At 36.6% G+C, this 23,540-nt stretch overlaps 2 protein-coding genes across 3 annotated transcripts; one reads left to right on the forward strand and one right to left on the reverse strand.

Moving 5' to 3' along the window:
* Positions 1–128: 128 nt before the first annotated feature.
* Positions 129–6,875, reverse strand: LOC109033799 (lysosomal phospholipase A and acyltransferase). Of its 2 annotated transcripts, XM_019046571.2 has the most exons (5): positions 6,563–6,875; positions 4,981–5,211; positions 4,306–4,480; positions 2,650–2,781; positions 129–639 (listed from the first exon to the last, which is right to left on the reverse strand). In XM_019046571.2, the coding sequence occupies exons 1-5, from the start codon at positions 6,831–6,833 to the stop codon at positions 411–413; spliced, it is 1,038 nt and encodes a 345-aa protein (XP_018902116.2). In that variant the 5' UTR covers positions 6,834–6,875; the 3' UTR covers positions 129–410. The 2 variants fall into 2 exon arrangements, 1 of the variants encoding a protein (XP_018902116.2); XR_011900352.1 differs by lacking the exons at positions 4,306–4,480; positions 4,981–5,211; positions 6,563–6,875 and having other exon boundaries at positions 499–639; positions 1,779–4,266.
* Positions 6,876–11,527: 4,652 nt separating this feature from the next.
* On the forward strand, positions 11,528–20,225 carry BCL7-like (chromatin remodeling complex subunit BCL7B-like protein). The gene is made up of 4 exons (XM_072303621.1): positions 11,528–11,754; positions 12,759–12,843; positions 13,489–13,606; positions 14,997–20,225. Exons 1-4 carry the CDS (start codon positions 11,636–11,638, stop codon positions 15,116–15,118), a joined length of 444 nt encoding a protein of 147 aa, XP_072159722.1. The 5' UTR covers positions 11,528–11,635; the 3' UTR covers positions 15,119–20,225.
* The last annotated feature ends 3,315 nt before the right edge of the window (positions 20,226–23,540 follow it).

Genomic DNA, 23,540 nt, shown 5'->3' on the forward strand with positions numbered 1-23,540 from the left:
GAAATAAAATCCTATTATTTTCCTTTCACTTTAAATATTTTTATATCTTCTCTCCTCCTATTTCATACAAATAAATGCCTGCACACAAAAAATATGGTGATGGCAACAGAATATTTTGTATGCAGGGTTTTCAAGCTTTCTTTGTTATGCTTGAAGAAGGTTTCTGTCTTGAGAGAAAAACTTTGGCTGTGAGTGCAGAGCACTCTCCACTTACAGCGGAAAAAAATCTTTAAAAATGACCCCCCCCCCCCCAAAAAAAAAAAAAACAAATAAAAAACAGAGGCCCTGCAGATTGAGCGTTTAGTTATCAGCACCCATTAATTTTCTGTATGCAAAAATTTTAATAATCCTCGTTGTGGATGTTGATTGATTTTTTTTTTTTTTTTGAAAAATTCTCTGTTGGACTTCGATCAAAGATATGGTTGAGCTCCTTTGGCCACCGACATGACGTAATCATGAAAGATTGTCTCCTGAATGATTTGAACATGCTCGTAGCCTTGGAAATTCAGAATAGTAACATTTTCACTACGAAATTTCTCGCAATACCGCTGGCTGTTGAGCGGTATTCTCCCATCACCAGGTCCAGGCACCATTTCATACTCTTGCGTATCACTTATATCGGATGATGTGACTCGAAACCTGAAATATCAAAACATTCTCAGTCGTGATGATATGGAGATTGTCCATTTCGCAATGGTAAACGCATTTCGACACACCTTATCACCGTTGCCGCGGCCGATCATATCGTTGATTGGCTGAGAAAGGGGCGTAACTACCAGTGACGTGGCGTGAATTGCGATGTATCGATTGTTATGCCATTTAAACCCATGGTAAAGAATCGATTATAAGGTGTTCGCTGCGAACACCCTGTTTATCGATCCTTTACCATAGGTTTAAATGGACTACATTTTGCAATTTGGAACTATAAATTCTAGCCCGGTTTAAAAACAACGTATGTGCCATTTGTCTCCCTATGCACATAAGTGTTTTTCCGGAAGAGCCAGAATTTATAGTTCCAAATTGCAAAATGCGGTCCAAATGGTATAACCATCGATATATCGCAAAGCACGCCACGCCACTGGTAAACTACACATTGAGCTGAGCCCGGGAAAGCATTGAGTTAGATGGACGACAGGGCTCATCGCGAAATGCAGTTACGCGGCTAGGGATGGCGATTTTTTCGAATAAATCGATTTCGGGAAATCGATTTGATTTACGGTAAAAAAATCGATTCGATTTTGAAATCGGATGGAAAAAATCGATTTCAGAAAAAATAAATTTTTTCTAAATCGATTTTGAAACATTTACAAATCCAAGTTCGGTGCCAAAAGCATCATTACTACTAAAACTGAACTTGTAATGAAACTTGGGTATCACAGAGCCTAGGCTTTATGTGATACATCAACGTCGGTTCGATTTTTTTCAATGTATCGATTCCGGCTCGAAAAATCGATTCCGATTTTTAATCGACCCCGAAAAATCGATTCGGTATAATTGATTTTTCGGCGCAAAAAATCGATTAAAAATTGCCATCCCTACGAGGGCGACGATATGAACCCTCGCAAACGTGGCGGGTCGATTATTGAGTTGCTATCGAATGAACTTGATCGATACAGCCCGCTCTAAGCAATACGAGAATGAGCCCAGCGCCTTCATCTAATTCAGTATGCAATACGCATGTCACCTGACCACGAATAGTTGCATCTAGGCGTTTACCACCAATCTCTAGTGGGTTGATTGTTGAAAATTGTTATCGAAGGACCTTGATTGATACTTACATCTCAGCAACACTAATTCTCGATCAAGTTCGTTCGATAATAACGAATCAACAACCGTTCCACTCACGGATTACATTTTAGGATAAGGTGCATTTTCATTTGTTAAAGCACTTAGGTATCTGCACAGGGAAACTGTCAACACTTTCTCATATTTTCTCATACATTTTAGATTTTTCATTTTAACTCTTTAGTCTCACTCAATCCAGTCCATTCTTCAACTTTCAGTTTTATCCTTCAACAATCTTCAGTAATGTCCCATAAAATTAATGACTAGACTTGCAACTGATACCTACATAGATTATAGCCAACCAATCACGCGTAGGCTTGTTGTCTCACCACCGGTGACGTCAACAAGACCTTATAAGCGTGGGTTGCCTAAAAATCGAGGTCTTATTTTCCATCTTTTGACCTGTGACTTACGTCCCTCGCTTTACGGTCCTTTTACCATCTTGACCCGTACATGTACGTAGTGCCCTTTTTCGCCCTTTTGGCACATTTTTAGTGACTATTTTTCAAATCATGTAATTTCTGTAATTCTCTTCTTTCGATCAATACAACTCTAAATTTCCATCTCCAAAATTTCATTATTTAATTTTTCCGCGTAGTTTGTTGTTCCTACACAAAGAGAGCAACTGGTGCCGAACGGATATTCAAACCTTCTCTTTTGACAGAAACGAATGGCACACATTGTTATTTCCAAAATGAGTCGAGTCCTGAAATGATTGTTCTACAGATCAAACTTGATTCAGTGAAAACTATTTCGATAGAAAGGTGCACTTCGACGAACCATGACAAAATGTTTGATACCAAAAGATGGCTCAAAAAAATTCTGGCATGATTAGAAAAGAGTTGAATTAAAAGAATGACTTACGACGCAGGTGTTTTAATCTCAGACGAGTTTGTCCATACGCAATAAAATCGGACTCCTAGTTTATCCAGAGCAAAAGGAAAGAAAGGACGAACATCCTCTCTTATAAGATACCCATCCTCGAACTTTACATCTCTGTAAGTGATACAGGGAGAATACAAAATATAACATTCAACTTTGCATCTTACTGATAACTATTGGGAAGATGTTTAAATACAAATCAGTCAAAAATAAAAGAAATAAAGGGAACGAGCTGTCATTTTTTCACGAGACGTTTTAAATTTTAACCTCTCTGTTATATATTTTTCTCCGAAAATCTCCCAAAAATCGTCCGTGATTCTGTTTTGAAGAAGGAGACAGCAGGTTGTAAATCCACTGGTTGTTTTTTTATCTCTATTGTTGGACCGATTACAGATTGCAGTGTAACTTTGTGACCTAAATATATGATTAAAGCTTGAGACTTTGTCAAGTTTATTAGAAAATTTGCAATTCATTTACATTCCTAAAACAGCACAGGTTGCAATAAATTGTGCAGGCATCGTATAGTTATTGCTCTCTGTTGGAGTGCTGCGTGGGTTGCCCTTCAATTTACTTCATTTTAAAAACATTTACATTTTTAAAACGTGGTAAATATTTGTAAAATCTTTTCCAAGCAATGGCATCGATATGAATCTCAATGAGCCATAGTTGTGATGAAAGAAACTATACAAAAATTAATAAAAGAGGAAAAAAACTAAGAAGCACGCAATTTTTTATTTTTAACTTATTTGTACATCGACCTTCTTGAGTCAAATACGTCCAATTTTGAGCGTTTGGTTGCGCTTACACCACGCTGCAGCACAGTAAAAGCCCAAAACATAAAAGAATACATTTGAATGCTTTGGAAATCATTAAATTTGATACGGAACCACTATTATATTTACAAAAAACACATTATATTTTCCAGTGGTACATATTTCTTTCTCATCAATTTGCACTTCAGCTGACTCCGGGAGTTTAAATATTAGAGCCTAACACAGAGCGGAGCGGCGTGTTAGCAGCGCAGAACGCGCACTGTCGCCTACAAACCTAACGGGTTACTTCACGCATTGCGCAACGCGTGAAGTATCCTGTTAGGTTTGTAGGCGCCTATGAGCGTGTCACGCCGGTTTCCTGCCGCGCCGCAACGCTTTAAGAAACTATTTCGCGTCAGAGGCGTTGCACAGTATCCTACAAGATTGAAGGCGCACGAAATAACTAGTTAAAGAAGACTTTCAATTTTGACTGCATCTGTTACTGAAAAATGTTTAATTTGGTATTGGAGCGTTTGCTAGGCTCCCGCTTTGGTTTTCATCTTATCATATCCGTACAGTGTAGAGTCTGTTCTTTTTCATGACTTGATTCATGAATGAAATGTTTTTAAGAATGAGGGTGGTAGTAGTATGCATTTATTTTTGAGGTGGTTCCTGTCATTTAAATGAGAAGAAAAAAATGTGGACATAACATGTCCACAATTTGGACAATTTTGGACTTATTCATAGTTTGGACATTAAATCATGTGGACTTAATAAAGACTGGACTTAACGTTTAGTGGACATAAATTGCGGTGGACATTTATTTAATGGACGAAAGGTAGGTGGACATAAAGCCCTGGAAGCGACGATGTATATTAATACTTACTTAAAAAATTGCTGGTAATCTTTGGCCGTATACGATTTATTCTGAGAGACCCATTCAACCAATACCGCATCCTTGAATTCTTCTTCTTCAGGCAGTAGAAATGCCAAGGACTGAAAAGTTCGCTGCACGCTTAACGTGACTTTTTTATCAATAGTTGGAATACGGAGATTAAGGCCTGATTCGAAAAAGGGAATGAAGAGTGTTTCAAAAGTGACAATGTTTTTTTTAAAAGAGTGTTGAAATGACGATTGATTAGATGAGGCTCCTTGCATGGACAGACTTATTTGTAGCCAGTAGATTACTGAAATTGATAGACAATGCGATAGACAAAGAGGGCAGAGGGAAAATTGAGCAATCCCATTGGTTAAAACTGGTGATCGTCATAGACTAAGGGGGAAAATGATGGACTAAAAATAGGGTCTCTCGTGGTTGCCATATTTCCCTCGATTAGATACGCATATTTTCATGTAAACTCGTGTATATTTTCTATTCAATTTTTCCACGAAGAGGTCCAATTGGAATTTAAACTTCGTAAAATATCGGAAAATTTCAGGAAAAACATATTTAAAAATTGCCCTCATATTGGAAAATGCCCCTCATTTTTATGTTCAGTTTGTCTTATAATTCTTCCCCCTCTCAGATTTCTACTCTCTACCGTCATTTAGTTCACTTTACCAACGATGTAGGTTCCAACAGCTTCAATCATTCCCAACCAAGGCGTCCCAACCGTGAGGAATGCGTGGATGTGTTTGTCCTTCCATTCTTGAGTTTTGTTCGAGAGGAAGTGCGCGGTGACCAAACCGCCCATACTATGACCCACAATCATTACCTTCCGGTTTGTTTGCTCAGACACTGCTTCCACCAGCTTCGTAAATCTCTTGTAGTAATTGAAGTCATCTTGTCGAGCTGGAGAAAATGAGGAAAAAATCAAATCTCGAATTGGTACATGATATGTTTCCGAGCCGTCTGACCTGAACTTGATCTGAATCATCACTGATTGAAACAACTGGGAATAAATATTTTTCATCATGAATCGGTTTTTCTGCAAAAACTTCGAAAAAAAGGATGCTGATTTAACATTCTGGATGTAAAAAAGTGTGCAACAACTCACTAAACGCTAAATTAACCGCTACGGCAGTTACTTTAGCAATATCAAGATGTAAAACTAACTGCTGTGGTAGTTAATTCAGCGTTCTGTGAGTTGTCACACACTTTTTTACATCCAGAAATAGAATGTTAAATCAGCATCCTTTTTTTTCGGTGACGATACATTTGGATTTTCTCCTCTGACTCCATCTCTATTGGACCTTATTTGACGATTCGAAACTAGAATTTCTGGTCCAGTTTAGAAACAACGTATTTACCATTAGTTTCCCTATGCACATAAGTGTTTTTACCGCTGAGCCAGGAATTGTAGTTTCGAATCGCAAAATTTAGTCCAGCTGTGATTGTATAAGTAGATACTGGTGTGCTAATAGAGCTGTCTTTTCGTATGGAGCCGGGTTGGATCCGTGTTTTCTAATGCAATTTAATTAACGTCGGAGTAGCGTTGGGAGGTATCCTCTCTATTTGAAGGCGAATCTTAGGTACATCTTCTCTTGAACCGTTAAAGTCGGAAAATGCGTGTCTCCGATTGTCTCTTGCAAGTATTCGGTCATGATTTATTCTCTTTCTTTTTTAAAGAAAAAACTACCAACATATTCTTTTTTAATTTTTCTGCGCAATTTCTTCAACTATTCTAGAATATCCACGAAAACTTTAAATGAGATACAAATATTAAGTCAAATCAGGATTTTAATTTTTCCCCCGATTGCAGCCATTGATGATATTTTAAGCATTCAGGTTTACACGCTATTGCACTGAAAAAAAAAGTTACGGGCTATGTGGACATACCGTCCGTTCCGGGCTCAGGGGCCGAAAGTTCCGGGTACTGGAGCCGTAGCTTCGATCGCTCTGGGTGCTACGCCCGAAACTTTCGGCCTCTGAGCCCGTAATGCGGATGGTATGTCTATAGCCCGTAAGTACTGCTTATTCACGGCCGGAGTTTTTTTTCAGTGTGGGCTACGCATTTTGCAATAAGGAACCGTTATTCCGAGCTCATTTTAGAATCTACATGATGTATGTGCCATTAGTGTCCCCACGAAGAAATAAGTGCTCTTGCAGCAAGTCCTTAATTTATCGAAAAATTAAGAAGAAGAAGAAGAAGAAGAAGAAGAAGAAGAAGAAGAAGAAGAAGAAGAAGAAGAAAAATACTTACGAGGAGCGTATCGCCAATCGTAGCTATGGGCCTTGAGGTTTCTGGAGGAGGAGTACCCACTCTTCTTGAGAGCCTCTATCATCTGGTGGAAATATTTACTCGAGGGAAGTTGATGAGAAATAAGGCCGGGCGTCAAAAATTCACTCGCTTTTAAACTTCCGAGCCGTCCTTTAACCCGTGTTTTGACGCCTACCTGATTCTTACATTTGCGAGCTGATCTGTCATATAACAGTTGAAATCTGAAAGCCTTTAAAGTAAAAAAAAAGATCATTTAAACGCGAACGAATTAAAAAGAAGCTCTGTAGGGAAAGTCAGGGACCGTCCATAAAATACACATTGCTCTAGGGAGGGGGGGTCGGAGAAAGCGTTAAGCCATTTTTTTTTAACGTGTCAAAGGATAAGAATCAACACCACGGAGCATTAAAAGGGGGGGGGGGGAGGTCGAAAAATCCAAAATTGGGAAAACTTAAGGAATGATGTCGCTTTGTTCTCCATTAAAAAAATGACACCGCAAAGGAGGTACGTGGTTGCGGACTCTCGCCGTTGACATCGCCGATTCAGTGGCGTGGCGTGCTTTGCGATATATCGACTGATCTGCCATTTAAACATGTGGAAAAGGATCGATTGTTAGGGTGTTCGCAACGAACACCTTAATAATCGATTCTTTACCATAGCTTCAAATGGGGAAATATCGATATATATCGAAGCACGCCACACCACTGTTATTATCAGTACCATCACAATTTGAAGGATCGGCGGTGAGGAAGGCGTAACAAAAAATGAAGGTTTTTTTTGGAACTTCCGTCAGCGTAAATTGTATGGTCTTACATTCTTCTCAAAAGCCCGTCCCCCCTTTTCCACTGGCAGTGCAATCAATGAGTTAAGAGTGTTAAGGACAAAAAATTTATGTGCATGATTCTGAAAAAAAAAAAAAAAAAAAAAAAAAAAAAAAAAAAAAAAAAACCCTGTTAAAGCTGAAAGATTATTCAAAGAACTTTATGTGTAAAATTCCAAAAGCGCAAACCTCTAAAGCGTGTATGCGGATTTGCGCTTTTGATGAGGTGGTGAAAACAGGGAGTCGTTCGCGCAAATGATTGCTCTTGAAACTTCAGGAAGAGAGATGATAAAAACTTTATCTACGTCAGAAATCTGATAGCAATCCATGAATATATTAAAATTTAACCGCATTCGTCGTTCTTAGGTCAGGAAGTTTAGGGCCGCAGCCCATACTTCAGACGGGCAATGTTGAAATACATACAAACGGAAAATCGACAATGTTAGATAAACATCAGGAGTGACCTACTTCATCGAGAAGACGCTGGAATTAAATTGAGTTGCAAGAGAAACAATAAGTAAAGCACCCTCAGTTAGTATCGCATGCATGATCAGTGAGCGAACTCCATCAAAGCGCCTGGATGCAACTATTCGAGCTCCACGGATGTCCGGGTTGCATACCCGCGGATTTGAAGGAGTTTTGATTCCTCAGGCACTCGTCACCGTACTCAGGGCGAGGTGCGGCAACAGCGAGTTGTGTTACGAAAATCCAAAATTAAAGAACGCTTTCAATCCTTCTTTCATACTAAAAAGACACCCACTGTACACGAATAGTCGCATACATGCGTAGAATGTAAGTATATTCTGTACTTCAGTTTTTAGAAAGCGATGTACCTACTGAGCATGATTTGTAGAGCAACTATTCGTCCCCAAAAGAACTTTGTACTTTGTAGTAGGTATAAATGGAAGGCGATCTTTCATTTCGGATTCTCGCAATACAGCAGTACAGCACAGCCCGCCGGCGGATGAAGCAGTGAGCTTAGAGAGCCAAAACGCCTTCACGTTCGTGCGTATGCAACACACACATCCCTAGAGCCCGAATAGTTGCATGCAGGCTTTATAACGATATTCGTCCAGTGTTTGTCGCATGCGATACTAACTAAGGGCGCTTTGTTTGTTTCTCCCACTCATCACCTTATTTTTTGTGCCGATGGAGTAAACTATTGTCGATTTTTATCGCGACATCGTTATTTTTCCGAAAAATGCATGGATTGTTCAAATGTATTACAATTATCCTCTTATTTCAAAATGATTTTGTGAAAAATTTTACCCAACATTTAAGATGGAGAGGGGTCCAAAAAGCTACACCAGGATCCAACCACATCTGTTCCCAATCATTTTCCTTTTTATCGCAGAATTTTGGGCGGTTATCAGTGTCCCACTTGCCCTCGATTTGACTGGCACCCATCCCGTTCACTGCAATGAAAAGGGGAAAATACAAAATCAAAACAATTAATTAGAAATAAATAATTGAGTGCTACTTTTATTGCACTCGGAGGACGTCGCAATTTTTCTACTTAGCTTTGAGAGGAAGCAAAAAATTACTTGATCAAACAAAACGTTGAAATTTCCACTATGACTCAGCTTTTGCAAATGAGTCACAATTGGACCGCGTTAGTGTTTAGCCTGCGTTTTACCTGCGTTTAGTAGACAGGAAGCAAGACGTAGCAGCTATTGCCATAATTAATTGGGCAATTTAATTTTTTACGAGAGAATTTTCGTGCGGACTCTTTTGAAAATTTAAATGAATTTGCCTCGTACTGTGCAGAAAATTCAGTGAAATTTGCAAAAAAATCCGCACAGCCGTTTTCGTGTAAGAAAGTAAACTACCCAATTAAATTTGGCAATAGCTGATGGGACTTGGTTTCTTTCTGCTTTAGGTGCGGGTTAGATTTTTTTTTAAATATTAAAAATGTTAAAAAAAATGGTTTAAAATAAAGTTCATATCGATGGCTAGAGTGCGGAACCTCGTATTTCCGTTTGCGACGTTGCAGACTTCCTGTCATACTTCATTTTTTCATTTTCTGGGGAATAAACTATAGTCAACGTAATTTCTTGAAAATTTCCTTGAATTTCCTTCTCTTTAAGCTGAATATTCCGTAGTTCAAACTTACAATTTGCCTTGTTTCTCTTCGAAAAAATAAAATAGGAGTGAAAATTTGGAAACACCACAATGGAGGCACGTGGTCTCGCTCTCTGTGCCATCGATATTTCAAGATCATTTACCGAGTATAATAGGTGCCAATTTGTCCGACTCGTAGTCATAATTTTCCACAACTGAGACGATAAAAAAAATTAAAAATGCAAAAGACGAACAACTTAAAACCAAACAATTTCCATAACAGAGGATCATTTTAAATCTTTGAACAATTAGAACACAGCGACTCGATCATAGAGGAGGAAAACTGCGGAAAAACTGATGTAGGTATAGTCTAGGTACATTTCGATGAGGATTATCACTCGGTGTGCACCCGGGTTATGAGTTTCCCCACAAAAAGTGGCATAGTATAGACTGTTTCAGATAAATAGAGAATCATTATCAAGCCCGCATTACAGGATCAAAGTAAGTAAGAGTTTAAATTACAGCGATCTGTCGAAATTCGGTCAATCCCGTCGTTAGAATTTCAATTTTACCTGATTTTACTGCCGCGATGAGGAAAAACGCCGTATGAACCCACAGCGTTGCCACATTTCCTTTGATAAAATACGAATTTCCTAGTAAACTTACGAATATGTTTCTGCAAATTTTTCAAATAATTTTGTTCGCGATTTAACCTAAAGCTCTTGAAAATACCAAGGAGAAATATTCATAACTTTCCTCAACAATTAACCTTGTATAGAAGGAAATTTGGCAACTCTCAAAGGCTCATACGGCGTTTTTCCTTAGCACGGCAGTGCACCTATCGTTACGCTTTAAGTGCTTGATTCTCTGAGACATTTTCTGCTAACCTCCGTTCGATGGATCTGTGGAATATCGCTCCCCTGGAAAATGTTGAAAAAACAGTACCAATTTTGAGCTGTTTCCAGCGAAATGTTGATCCAATCACGATTTCAAAGATCGAGGATATTAACGCACTTAATCAGTGATATTTCTCACATTTCTAGGGGGGGAGGGGGCCCTTCAAAGTGTGAAACCACGCAGATCCGTTTGCGATGTTGCAGATTTCGTTGCATACTATATTTCTTTCTTTGGAAACTTGGTCAACATATTTTTTTTAAACTTCCCTTATTTTTCTTCTCAGTGAATATTTTCTTATTTTTCCTCGCAATTTGTACATTTTCTACCAGTAAGTATGAGAATGTACAAATTGAGAGCTATAAAGTTGGCTTGTTAGTTGTTTCTCTTCAGAAAAATAAAATGGAAGCGGAGGTTTTGCAACATCGCAATGGAGATACGCGGTTTCGCACTTTGACTATGGATATGCAGCATTGGAAGCTGCTTTGGTTGAGGGATGTAGGTAAGTCCACGTATAAGTGCAGTTACATTGTTTGCTCTCTCATGCTATTGGCAATTTCAAACAATAATCAAACAAACATGGAGAAATAAAATGGAAAAGTGCCCGAAATGCAGGAGCTGAAAGATGAATTGGTGATGTTCGTGATATAAAAAACGAAAAACATATTATTTTTCTTGATATTGCTTAAAGCATCAGAGTTTCAAAAACATTTCGAACTCTTCATCCCCCCCCCCCCAAAAAAAAAATTACGTCAAGGCCAATTTGATTTATGGTGGTTTGAAGTGTTAAAAATACGTAGTTTGCAGAAAATGAGAAATTTAACGTTTCCTATCTGCCATGACCAGCAAGAGGACACAAAATTGCCGAATTGTAATGCAACTTCATACGCTGTAGGTATTGGCAAAAAAATTAATTTAAGCGCTCTTAACTTATTCTTCAGTAGTTCCTCAAAATCTAATTTTGACCCGATAATCTTAAGCTGCATAGATAAATGCTCATGCTTCTGATTTAATGAAGTTCTAAAATTGTGTAAATCAAAAGTGTTGATCAAGACGCTTCAGTGGCAGGGCGTCCGTCAATTCAAATGTCCCTCTTGAAATTTAAATTTCCCGCTACTAAGTTCCTAATTTGTCCGCGATGTTCCGATAGCAGCACTAGCGCTTAGTGATTGTTTACATGCAAGTTTCGCTTTCGTATCAGCAGGTTATAGGTTCAATTTTAGATTTAGTGATAATTATTCTTATAAAATTGTAATTATAAGTAGCTACAGAACTCAGTAAAAATGGAATTTCGACCGAACAAGCAATCTATGATCTCCAGATCCGTGAGAGCTGAAACAAGAAGCCGTGCCAAAGATGACATCAAGAGGGTTATGCAGGTTATCGACAAAGTTCGACATTGGTAAAGAAATTTACTGAATTTTCCTTACATTTTCTTCTATGAGTCTAGCCTAAGTTTCTGCCTCTATACCAGAAATATATACTTTGTATTTTCTTTGGTGGAGTGTAAGGTTTTGCTGCCAATTATCACGTGACTGAGTGCTATGACATCTCGCAGACTTATCCGAAAATTAACCTAAAACTTAGGTAGTAGCTTTTTTTAAAACCCCAGTTTGCTCCTAACTTTCACTCGCATACTACATACACTCTTTAAGTTCATGAAAAACGAATGGAAGGGTAATTATGACGTCGCTGGCCGTAAAGTATCTTTTCCGTCCATGAATCCCTCATGTGTGAGAGGAGTGAAGTAAACCTAGAGCAAGTTCCAGCAGAGCTTTCAGAACACCAGTCAGATATGATTGCCATTGTTTATGCAGCAATGCAGGCACTCTGAATGACATTCAATTCTAATGTGACGTTTCAACTGGCGAACTTCGCCACGAAAGTTGAGAGGTCGCTATCTCCTTTTTTTCTTGGAAACCTCACAATCTATCTGTAATATCAAACTGTTTACTTGAATCTTCAAACTTCTACGTGCAAAAATTTGTCCTCAAACTGTCTAATTTTCAAGATGATCGAAGGTTTGTTTGTATTCTCTCATGATTCGGAGGTGCAGTAAGGGCCTGACTGTCTCAACTCAGTTTCGTAAAAAGGTCGAAAGGTGCAGACTTCAAATTTCTTTTTTTTGTAGTGCATTTTTCAATATTCCCTTGTGGTAGGAGATAAGACCATTGCTGCCAAAATTTTCTGGAGGAATGCCTTGTTTTATTGAGGATTTTCTGCATGACTGATGTGAACTATTTTTGTGAATTGCTTTGGTTCTGTCGTACAAATTGTTTTTTTTTTTCAGATTTTATTGCCAGAAAAACATATGTCAATTTTTTTTTCCCCCATTATGAGAAGCATTTCACGTAACAGGCTGTCCGTATTTCAATTTTAACCTGTTGTTGACTTTTTTTATTACAGGGAGAAAAAATGGGTAACAATTGGAGAAACAACCATGAAAATCTACAAGTGGGTACCTGTTCTCGGCGCAGGTCAAGCTGATCAGGTACTTAAATCAATAGCTTTTTAAACATTTAAGTTAAGTACAAATTTTATGGCAGTACAGCATCATTCTTGTATGTTAATAATTTGGTCACATTTTACTTGTGAAGAAAGCGTATCCTCAGTTAACTCTTTCTTTGCCGGGCCAGAAATCCTGCCTCACACTTCTGTGCACCAGATCAGGAAATAAGAGAACGAAGAATTTTCTTAATCGTAGTATTTGTATTGAGCTACTGTTTCCCTAATATTTGATTCAATAAAAAAGTCAATTTTTATGCAAAAACACAGCTAATGGACATGTATGTGTAATAAAAATATAAACTCTTCACTCTTCTAGGAACATGTTGATGGCCAGAATGCGAAACAAAGTATTTTAATTTCAGTGTTGCAAAATTTCCGCTCCCATTTCCTTTTTTCAAAGAGAAACAAGCCAACTTTTTAGCTTGAAGTTTATGCAGAATATTCTGATAATTCCTAGTAAAAAAAATCGAGGAAGTTTTTAAGAACATACGTCTCTTAGTTTTCCAAAGAAAAATAAAGTATGACATGATGTTTGCGACGTACCAAATGGAGATAAGTGGTCTCACACCATTGCCTTTGATTTGAACTTTTGTATGTTAATTTTTATCATTTTTTGTTCTTTTTTCAGAAAAAGAAACCGAAGAGTGAACAAACTACTAATTGCAATAACAAAGAAAACTCAATCGGGAAAAGATCTCTCGAGTCGTCCAACTCAAATTTCGGGTTAACGGAAGATTCCAATACCTGTAAGCTATTCAATTTTCTCCTAACTCTGACATTAGCTGTGTGATTCTTACTTTCTGACTTTATGAAAATTGTTTCCCCTTTACATGCGATCTCTTTGTACAGTATTGAACTTATTAAGGAAGCGATTGAAAGATAATGTGCGATCATTAAAAACAAGCTTTAAAAATATGGCATCCTGAAAGGATCTCACTCAGAGCTTGAGTGTCTCCACTACCAGAGTTAAAAATATCGATTCAGCTAGTATGATTCCGACTGTGCACATAGCTCGTTGGGATAAGATATTGTACTAATAAAAATAATAAGAAGAGAAAAAGATCAGCATTAGATATTTTTCAATTGTTTTTTTTCGTGACACTGTTTAGAAAATTCGTATTTTTTGGACCTGAGCCTGTCTTAAGTGCTTTCAGCAGGAATCTTCACTCATCATCTCCTGAGATGGTAGCAGCATTTAAACTCCTACTGTAGGATGAATTAATTTTCACAGCTCTGACTGAGTCAAGAGATTATGTTAATTACTGGAATTTTTTTCTGTCACGCTTTGTCTATTTTGCTTTTTCAACATCCAATCGTACCTAGTTCATCAAATTTATTGAGTATCAAAAGCAAAAAAGTTGGACATTGACATAATTATCAGAACAATTAATTCAACATCAAATTTTCAGTGTTCGTCCCCTATAAGCTTTAAAATCAATTCTATTTCAGTGCCACAGGAATATCTAGTGCTCTTCAATTTACCCATTTTAAATTTTGCTTGAAAAGTAATAGGTTATTTAAAGGTTGTATGCTATAGTGAGAAAATGGGAAATGAAATATCGCTGGCTGCTAAAAGTAAAAAAATTTGTACATCTGTGATAGCGTTGTTTTAAGTCTCCCTTCATGTTTTATTTTTTTCCAAAGGAAACTGACCAACAGTCTATATTGAATTTTGTTACGAGTTTCTTTCTTTCATTCTGAGGAAGCTGGGGCAGTTGGACTCTATTCTTCTATTCTTCTAAAAAGAAAACTGAATAACAGGTCTCTATTGAATTTTGTTGCGAGTTTCTTTCTTTCATTCTGCGGAAAGCACGCAAAATTGCAAGGCTATACTTTGATTAGTTTTCCTGAAAAAATAATAAAAAATAAACAATAATTTGATTTTTTAAACATTACAGTTTTTGAAGTATGCAGCATTTGCATTTAGCCATCCATAAGGCCCCCAGGATGATGACTAACAAAAATTTGTCATTTTTCAGCACTAAACTCCAGTTTTTGCATGAAAATCCAAGAATATGGTTAGGACATTTCACATATTCAACTGAAAATTTCATCTGAATTCCTAACAAATCTTTAATACCTATGTAGAGTCTCTATCAATTGTTACTTCATCATTACTCTCTCATTTTTCCTCAGGTTTTTCGACTGTTAGTGACTCTCAAGGCCCTACAGAATTTTCCTCAAACATTGGATTTTCAGACGACTCCAATTCACAAGGCAGCGAACCGGTTTCAAAACGGTTGAAAACCAACGACTAATTAGCTCTCTTTACTCATCGCAGGCTGTAAATAATGGCGTAAACTCAGAGTTCTTTATTATTTGTGTAAAGTTTTTTATCCATTCTTTTGTTGTTTTTAGAATCTATCGTGTACTTATTATGTGGACTGAGTGATTTGAATCCTTGATATTTCGTCCTCCAGTTGATTTTTCCACCTATTTTCTTGGGTCATTCCTAGATAGGCACAGTATTGGGTCAAGTGCTGCATCTGGTTGAACGTAATTGAACAGCTTTAAATTTTTAAAGCGATTATACAGGCATGTTAGGTATACTTTGATGGATTTATTACATTCTGAAGATACAGGGTGATTCAAAAGTCCTGCACCACCCCTATAATTTTTAGGGTTCTCGCCCCTTTTCAGGATGACCCTCTTAAAATTTTTAGGGGGCCTCAAAAGTCGTTTTTTTTTTTTATCTCAGAGCGTTCGTAAAATGTCAAATCTCTATCTCAAAGTGTACAAAAGTAACAGAGGTGATGCTGGGTGCTAACAGTGGGGGACTTTTGGATCATCCTGTAGATGAGCTCATGAATTGTAATGTACAAGTTCTGATGCCATCAAGCGGAAGTGATCCCACTCCGTTGGGAAGTTTCAGATTCTCCTGTCGTATTTTACTTTTTTGAAAGCGCAACCATGTAACATCATTGGTTAAAGTTTTTTGAGAATAATGTTCATAGGGAAAATAAAAATCACAGTAAATTTTAACCAATATATCACAATTTTTAATTGAAAAAAAAAAAAAAAATACGAGAAACAATGGGTCTATTGCAAGCAAGAGATACAGCCAAGCAAATAGACTTTCTATGGGTAAAATAGCACAAAAATTACGATGGGCACATCTAGAAAGTTCAAAATCCACTCCTTAGCATGAAATCTACATATTATGTAACATGCTTTTTTCAGTTTCCTGCACTCAAACAGTGATTCCCGCGTCGCTGGCGATCAGGTTTGCATAGGCAAAGGAGTAAGAAAACCGAACCTGAAAAAAAAAAAACCGTTTCTTAAACTTTTTCAAGTGTATGATTTCAATAGTTTTCAAGCGTTTGTTTCCTTCTGCTTTCTTTGTTTAACAAAAACAAAAACTTTGAATCAATTGAAATCTAACTTAAGAAAGTTTCCAACAGTTTGTGAGATTATTTCTCTATGTAGGTCAGGTTTTCGTGAGTCCCTCTCTGTGCTAACCTGTCTGCCAGCCTATAAGAAAAACTGCCAGCAGGCGTAGTAAACTTGAAAAAGCGAGTCACAAGCTTCGCAGATTGCAGGGTAAGGAGTGGATTTCAGATTTTTTTGCTGTACCCAATGTGACTTATGTGCGATTTTGCCCATAAAACATCTATTTAATTGATTGTAACTCTCGCATGCAACAGACTCATTCCATAAGCCTGCAACGCAGTCTGATCACCTTTGCGTTTTGATATTTGTTCCTTGATTTAATTGAGATTTTCATCAGAAATTCCTTTTGTAAGCACTTGTGATAGCAAATGATGGATCAGTGGCTGAATCTTATTGGCAGACTAAAAATAAATGATAATACTTGTCGAACGCCAAGTTTCTATATGACCTTTTAATAAAGATATTGCCTACGGAAGAACAATTGATTACATAATTATGCATCTAAAAAGGTCTCTTTCACTTTGATCTTATGAGTGATGTACGTGAAGCAACTAGAGCAAATCCTGTTCATCGGTGATCGATGAAATCAAGGTCAAAGAAACCATTTTATGCACTAAACGGCAAAGTACAGTATTCACCGTATTTTACCTGTCGTATTTATATCTATTAATACAAGGTGTAGAAACTTAATAAGACGATTATTTTTATTTTCTTCTTGTCTCTAAAATCCAGCCATTGAAAATGATTTTGTGCTGTTCAGAACTGACCTTAAACTGACTTGATCGAGGAATAATACAAAAAGTAGTGCTATACTAAGCTGCTAGATACAGTTACAAGTCCTCTCAATTTTTTCAAGGGGCCAATGTCGAGCCATAATATTAGTCATTTGAGCCAGTCAGTCCATAAAACCTGGTTGTGTGTGGAAGGTGCTCAGTAGAAATCATGACCTTATATTAAAAATGAATCCAAGATGAAGGTTTTTAGGAGGTGCTGACTGCGTATAAAATTTTAATCATAGCTGAGGTATCATGTCTCGTAAGTTTTTAAGCCTGATTTAACCAACTTGTAGAGGTTATTATTCCAGCTGAACTGCTGGTGGACCAAATATTGAGTTATGTAATAGATTCAACAGATGTAGCTCTCTGAGCTTTGCTGCATGCACATATAATTTTTCATTACTACCTAATCAGTCCTAGATAGTACTGCAAGCAAAGCGCTCAAATTCATGTTTTCATTTTTTATTTATTTATTTATTTTAAGTGTATTTTCTGAAAGGAATACAGTCTAACTTCAATTATCCAGTGATTTGTGGTAGAGACCTGCATAGGATACTGACAACGCCCCGTAATAGAAAAATTCATAGAGTATGTCAGAAAAAATGGGGAAAAAGTGCAAAAACTGACTGTAAAATGAAGGAAATGTCCTTAAAGATTATGATTTTGATCCTCAGATGTCCACCTGTATGACTGAAGCGTCGTTAAACGAAGTTCGACTGAACACTTTTGCGTTCTCCCTCATTGTGGGACCTAGACCTAGGATCATGTGAAGAGAGGTCGATCTCAAGTTGTAGAACATGAATGTATTTTTACACCCGTAGGATATTATTTTCTTGAAATACATTGTAGTGATGTTAATTGGAAGCCGAAAGACTCAGGACAGTAGATAAAATTCAAGTTCCTAGTCTAGTCTAGAGAAATTTGAATTGCCCCTGTTTGGCAATCCCATTTTCAAATTCTTTACCAATTTAATCTTTCTGTTTGCACGTCTCTCGTGTACAGTCCATGTAACCAATTCTAGGAATTGTGAGCAGAACGGTTAAACTCGGAGAAACTTTAGAAACTTATTTTAGCGAAGGATTGACTTTCGACTATTGACCTTGCCAGGCTTAGAAAACATCAATGTTCCTCTCTGTCAAGAAAGTGAATAATGATAGGAGTATCTTGTCCTGTCCAGAATACCTTTGTTGCTTCTCTCATGTATTCTAAAGGTCAGTTTAAATTTTACCCTCAGTGAGCTATTGTTACATTGACCATGTTCAGCAAGGACCGCACAATTCCACATGGCATTTTTCAATTTTTACTTGGAAGGTATTTCAAGCCTCATCATAAGTTTTACATTTTTGCATTCCATATTTTTGGCATTTTTATCCTTCCACAAGGAACTTATCGATAGCTTAAATTAAAATGTATGTATCTGAGATCACTATGTCGTAAGTCTCTGCTTGTCTTTTGTTTTTTCAAAGCAATACAAACCAAAAATTTTTACTGAAGTGAATTTTTTTCACTCATTCTAAAAAAAATCATTGGTTCTCCTCAAAGAAAATTAAACATAATTGGAGATTTTTAATCGTTTCAATCGAGGTATGCCTTTTTTGCATTGATATCTAAGAAATCTTGAAATTAACTTAGCCACTGTGATTACAGGAAAAAAAAATATGTATAAAACGGAGTTACATTTGTGGTTCTTGCTAAGCATGCCAATGCTTCCTAAGAGAGGGAGAGTGTTTGCATTTTTCTATTTCATAATATCCCTCAACATTAATGCTGATGCTCAATATTTTACCTTGCATCACAAAAGAGCAATTTTCGGAGACTTGTTCAGCCTCTGCGCTCAGTAAAATAAAACAAGAGGGTAATTATGAAATATTTATGAATAGATCCATTCACATTACACGCTAACAGTAAAGTGTGCAAAGTTTAATAGTATTTTTTACGAGGACTCAAATCAAGTCCTGCAAAGTTTTGACTTTCATCAGGTGCAAAATGTATAATGATAGTATTAGTCTAATGAAAATAGATACCTCGAAAAAGTGTTTTTTTGATCTATTATATTGCTAGACCGAGAGAATTTTGTTACCACTAAAAGTTGTGAAGCATGCTGACAACCGCACATTTTTGTTCTAGATCAAGTTTGCTCAAGTCCATTGGATAGTTAGTCAAATGAAGGGCATTTAGAACCAAACAGATTATTGGCATTTAAAATTTCTCACTTTTTTGGTCTACTTAATTTATTAGAAGGAAAACCGGATATTTTTTCCAATGATTTTTCTAAGAGAAAAAAAATCAGCGAAAATTTTAAAATACACTTGTGCAGAGTTAAGCAAAACTGACACATCTACATTGCCATGTTTCAAAATCTCATCCCCTATTTTCATTTCTTGGAAGGAAAGCAACAAAAGTTTTTGCTTTAAATTTTGTGGAAATAGGTAATCTTTATCTGGGCAAGAAAAATTAAGACAAGTTCGAATGGAGATGTTGGTTGGTTTCCTTTCAAAAACTTTAAAAAGGAGATGAGGGTTTGAAACACCGCAATGGAGATGCAACTTTTCTGCTTGACTCTATCCATTTGAAACCCTACAGATGATTTGCCCTTGCTCCATTTATTAGAAGAAAAATCAGAGACTTTTTTCAATTATTTTTCCAAGAGAAAGGAAAAATAATGGATAATTTCAAGCTGCAGTTGATGTTCCATTTTCAGTTTTCAAAACTAATATAAGATCATACAAACAATTTTGTTGAAATGTTGCATGCACATGTATACACGGGTCAGACCGTCCAATTTAGAATACCAATACCATGTCAGTATCATCATTTTTTATGTGGAAGGAGACTTACTGAAACCCAATGAAGCATTTGCTGTACTTTGTTTTATTTATTTTCTCGTTTTTTTACATTGGTACTATCAGCTTTTTTCGAATGAACTTCAAAAAATATTTATAATTTCTTTCTGTTGAATTAAATAGAATGAGTTTTTTAAAAAAAGACGTAAGTTCTATAGAACCTAGGAGGCATCTACTTCTATCTTCTCTCAAATAAGCAGTTCAATAAATTTTCAACATGATGAAATGTCTCATCGAGTACTCATGCTGCAATTTTGAAAAAGTGTGAATTAAATTCTAGTAGTTCTGGTTTTAAAATTTTCTCAAACCCATCTTGTAATTTTATTTTGTAAAATACATGTAATCTTTCTATCAAACTTGAAGTATTTTTTCTCTCTTTGTTTCCTTACGAAAATTGACAGGAAGGTATGATCTTTGAGGATTTTGACTCTATTCCATAAAACAGCATGATCAATTTTTCCAACGAGGACCGAATTCCTTGTTTAGAGATCAAATTATGGAAAAAGACATTCAGTAGCTGCTTAAGGATGACAAACACTAAAAATGACTAGAAAGGGTAAGCAGCTGGAAAATCAGTGATATGTAAATGTGTGAGATATTTCCTGACTTTCCCCGGTAGTCGCAAATTTCCTGATTTTCCCGGTTTTCTAGACCGCTGGCAACGCTGGTAAAGAGAGGATAGTAGTAAAAAAAATCAATATTTATTTGTTTTAAGACTTTTTTTTCTATTTAAATCCATACAAAATCAAACAAATTCTTTAATAGGACTACATAACAAATTATGTACAAACAAGTACCACAGAGATTGCGGTAGATAATAATTCTAAACAATAGTATTCATTTAATTGGACAACAATAATTCGATTGGATTAAAAACAAAACATAAAATAGTATTCATCTCCTGTCATTCTTCTCGATGGCTAGTGTAAATACTAGTTTTCAGGACGCCTTCTTGAAAGATCATCCGTTACCTGATGTTTGCATAAGCTTACATTCTTGCCACCAACCCCGATAATTAATTATTACAATAAAGATATGGCATTACTTTCCTGGACAGTTTTTCATGAAAAACCCAAAAAGGTCGATCGAAAGGAAATTTCACAATGGAGTGCCTCTTCAGTCAGATCATATCTCATAATTGATCATAGCACAAAAAAATGAATATTGACTACCCAACTCTAAATTCAGAAGCCTCCATTACAGCTTTCAAACTTCCATTTTCATCTAAAGGAAAACATGCTAACTGTAGTATCCACGCTCGACACTGCTGTCTGGCGTGTTCAGGACCGCAAATGTGGGGTACGCTCCATTCCAATTACTTGAAAGACTTGCTCCCATCGTACGTTTCCCGCTAGAACTAGCTGCTCACCACCCATTCCTGCAACTCACCCCATAATTTTTTTCTTTACAGCACCCATTCACCATGCAAATCAACACAGTGAAACAAATAATTTTCCATGAGTTTCTGACGCGTTGGGCAGCTAACGACAGCATAGTATCCTCCTTTTAACTATTTAGGCCTGAAACTTGCTGACACAGCTCCGAGAGGAGCTGTTCCACATGTTTAACTCGGAGTGCACCCTCCTTTGTCTAGTGGTGGACCATCAGCCAACTTACATTAAAATAAATCGAAATAATACCACAATGTTTTCGGTAGATTTTACAATCACGAACGATCCATCTTTGGAAATGATCCAGTTACATTAAGCACGTATTACTCTCATACTTTTAGATTATATTAGATTTTTATATTAAATTTATTCATAAGAAAAGCGTGCAAAGCACCATACAACCCCACTGCCCTTTTTTTTAACTCCTCCCAATATTCATTCAAGTATAATTTTTTTACAGCATGGCAACATACCATTCGCTTATGGACCAGTACCCCATCGTCCAATCTTTACTGAACCACAGCGATGATGAAATGAAAATTAACTTAAGTAACGCATATAAATTGCCCTTAGATGTGACAAAGTTAAATTTTAAGACACCAAATTTTTCACTTATCCCTCAGTCCTTACTAAAAGATTATATTCATGAGTTGCCATGGGACATCCTGTCCATTAGGTACAAATTCTCTTTTAACCAATTAAAGTGTTTCAGTCACAAAATAAATTGGTGTCTCTATAGCAAAACAAATTTCCTGACGGATCATAGAATTGAGTATTTCCATGAAAGTGTCGAGCGTGGATACTACATAACGTTGAGGTAGCTTATTTAAAGCAGTGGATAATATAATAAAAAAGGAAGGCATTGAAGAGAGTTAAGATGACCGAACAGTGATTTATTCTAGTTATCACATTATGTAGAAAACCTGACTACGCTACAGCACGCAGTCTCACACGACTAGGTTAGTACTCCGTACTACCAACTTAACAGTTTTACACTGCATTGCCAACTTGCACTTCAACACTTCTCCTCAATTTGGCAATGTGAAAAAATGGAAGAAATTCATTTGAGGAAAAAATTGAAATGACAGATTGCTAAAAATTTAACACATAAAAACACTTCTCCTCAATTTGGCAATGTGAAAAAATGGAAGAAATTCATTTGAGGAAAAAATTGAAATGACAGATTGCTAAAAATTTAACACATAAAAACACTTCTCCTCAATCTGGCAATGAATAAAATTAAACACGAAAGTTAAAAAGATGTAAATTGGATTTTTGTTTTTGTTTTTGTTTTTTTTTTTTATTATTATTTAAAAGATTCGCGTTTAAAAATAGAACTTTGCTTATAAGCCAAATATATTCAAGGAAAATTTTATTAGAATTTTACACTTTGAGACCGAAGCCATTTGCACAGAATTTCAACTTTGGATTAGGAATTGGCTTTGTTAACACATCTGCAACCATTTGCTCATCAGGAACGTAATTGAGGATGATTTGTTTGTTTTCAACTTGTTCTCGAATGTAATGGTGACGTACATCTATGTGTTTTGTTCGCCTATGATGAACTGGATTTTCTGCAAGTGCCAGGGTACTTTGATTGTCACAGTTGAGTGTGATTGGTCCAGATATTCCGGTTAATTCTTCAAGAAGATTTTTGAGGTAGATTGCTTCTTTCGAGGCGTCGGAGAGCGACAGATATTCTGCCTCTGTACTGGAAAGAGCGACAGTGCGTTGCTTGTGACATTCCCAGGATACTGCACCATTTGAGAAAATGAAGACATTCCCAGAGAAGGATTTCCTTTTTTCATCGTTGTTGGCCCAATCTGAATCTGCAAACCCCATCAGATTGTTGTTTGATTTTTTGTAGGTAAGGCAGTGATTGGAAGTACCTTTTAGGTAACGAAGAATGCGTTTGGCACTGGTCCAATGTTGATGATTAGGCTGTTTTGAGAATTGACTAAGGAAGGTAACAGCATAAGAAATATCTGGTCTACTTGTGACGGAGAGATACAATAAGGAGCCAATGAGTTGCTGATAGGTTTTTTCTAAACTTGGATCGGCTGGTAGATCATCAAATTGTGTTTTGATAATTGGAGTGGAGACTGGTTTGCAGTTGGTCATGTTGAATTTTTCGAGTAATTCTAAAATGTACTTTTCATGACTTAATTTAATTGTTTTAGATTTTTCATTTTGAGTGACAGCCATACCTAGACAATTAGATATTTTTCCTAAGTCTTTAAGGTTGAAAGATTTGAACAGTTTTTTCTTCAAGAATTTAGT

The sequence above is a fragment of the Bemisia tabaci genome, chromosome 8 (assembly GCF_918797505.1).
Source record: "Bemisia tabaci chromosome 8, PGI_BMITA_v3".
NCBI lineage: Eukaryota > Metazoa > Arthropoda > Insecta > Hemiptera > Aleyrodidae > Bemisia > Bemisia tabaci.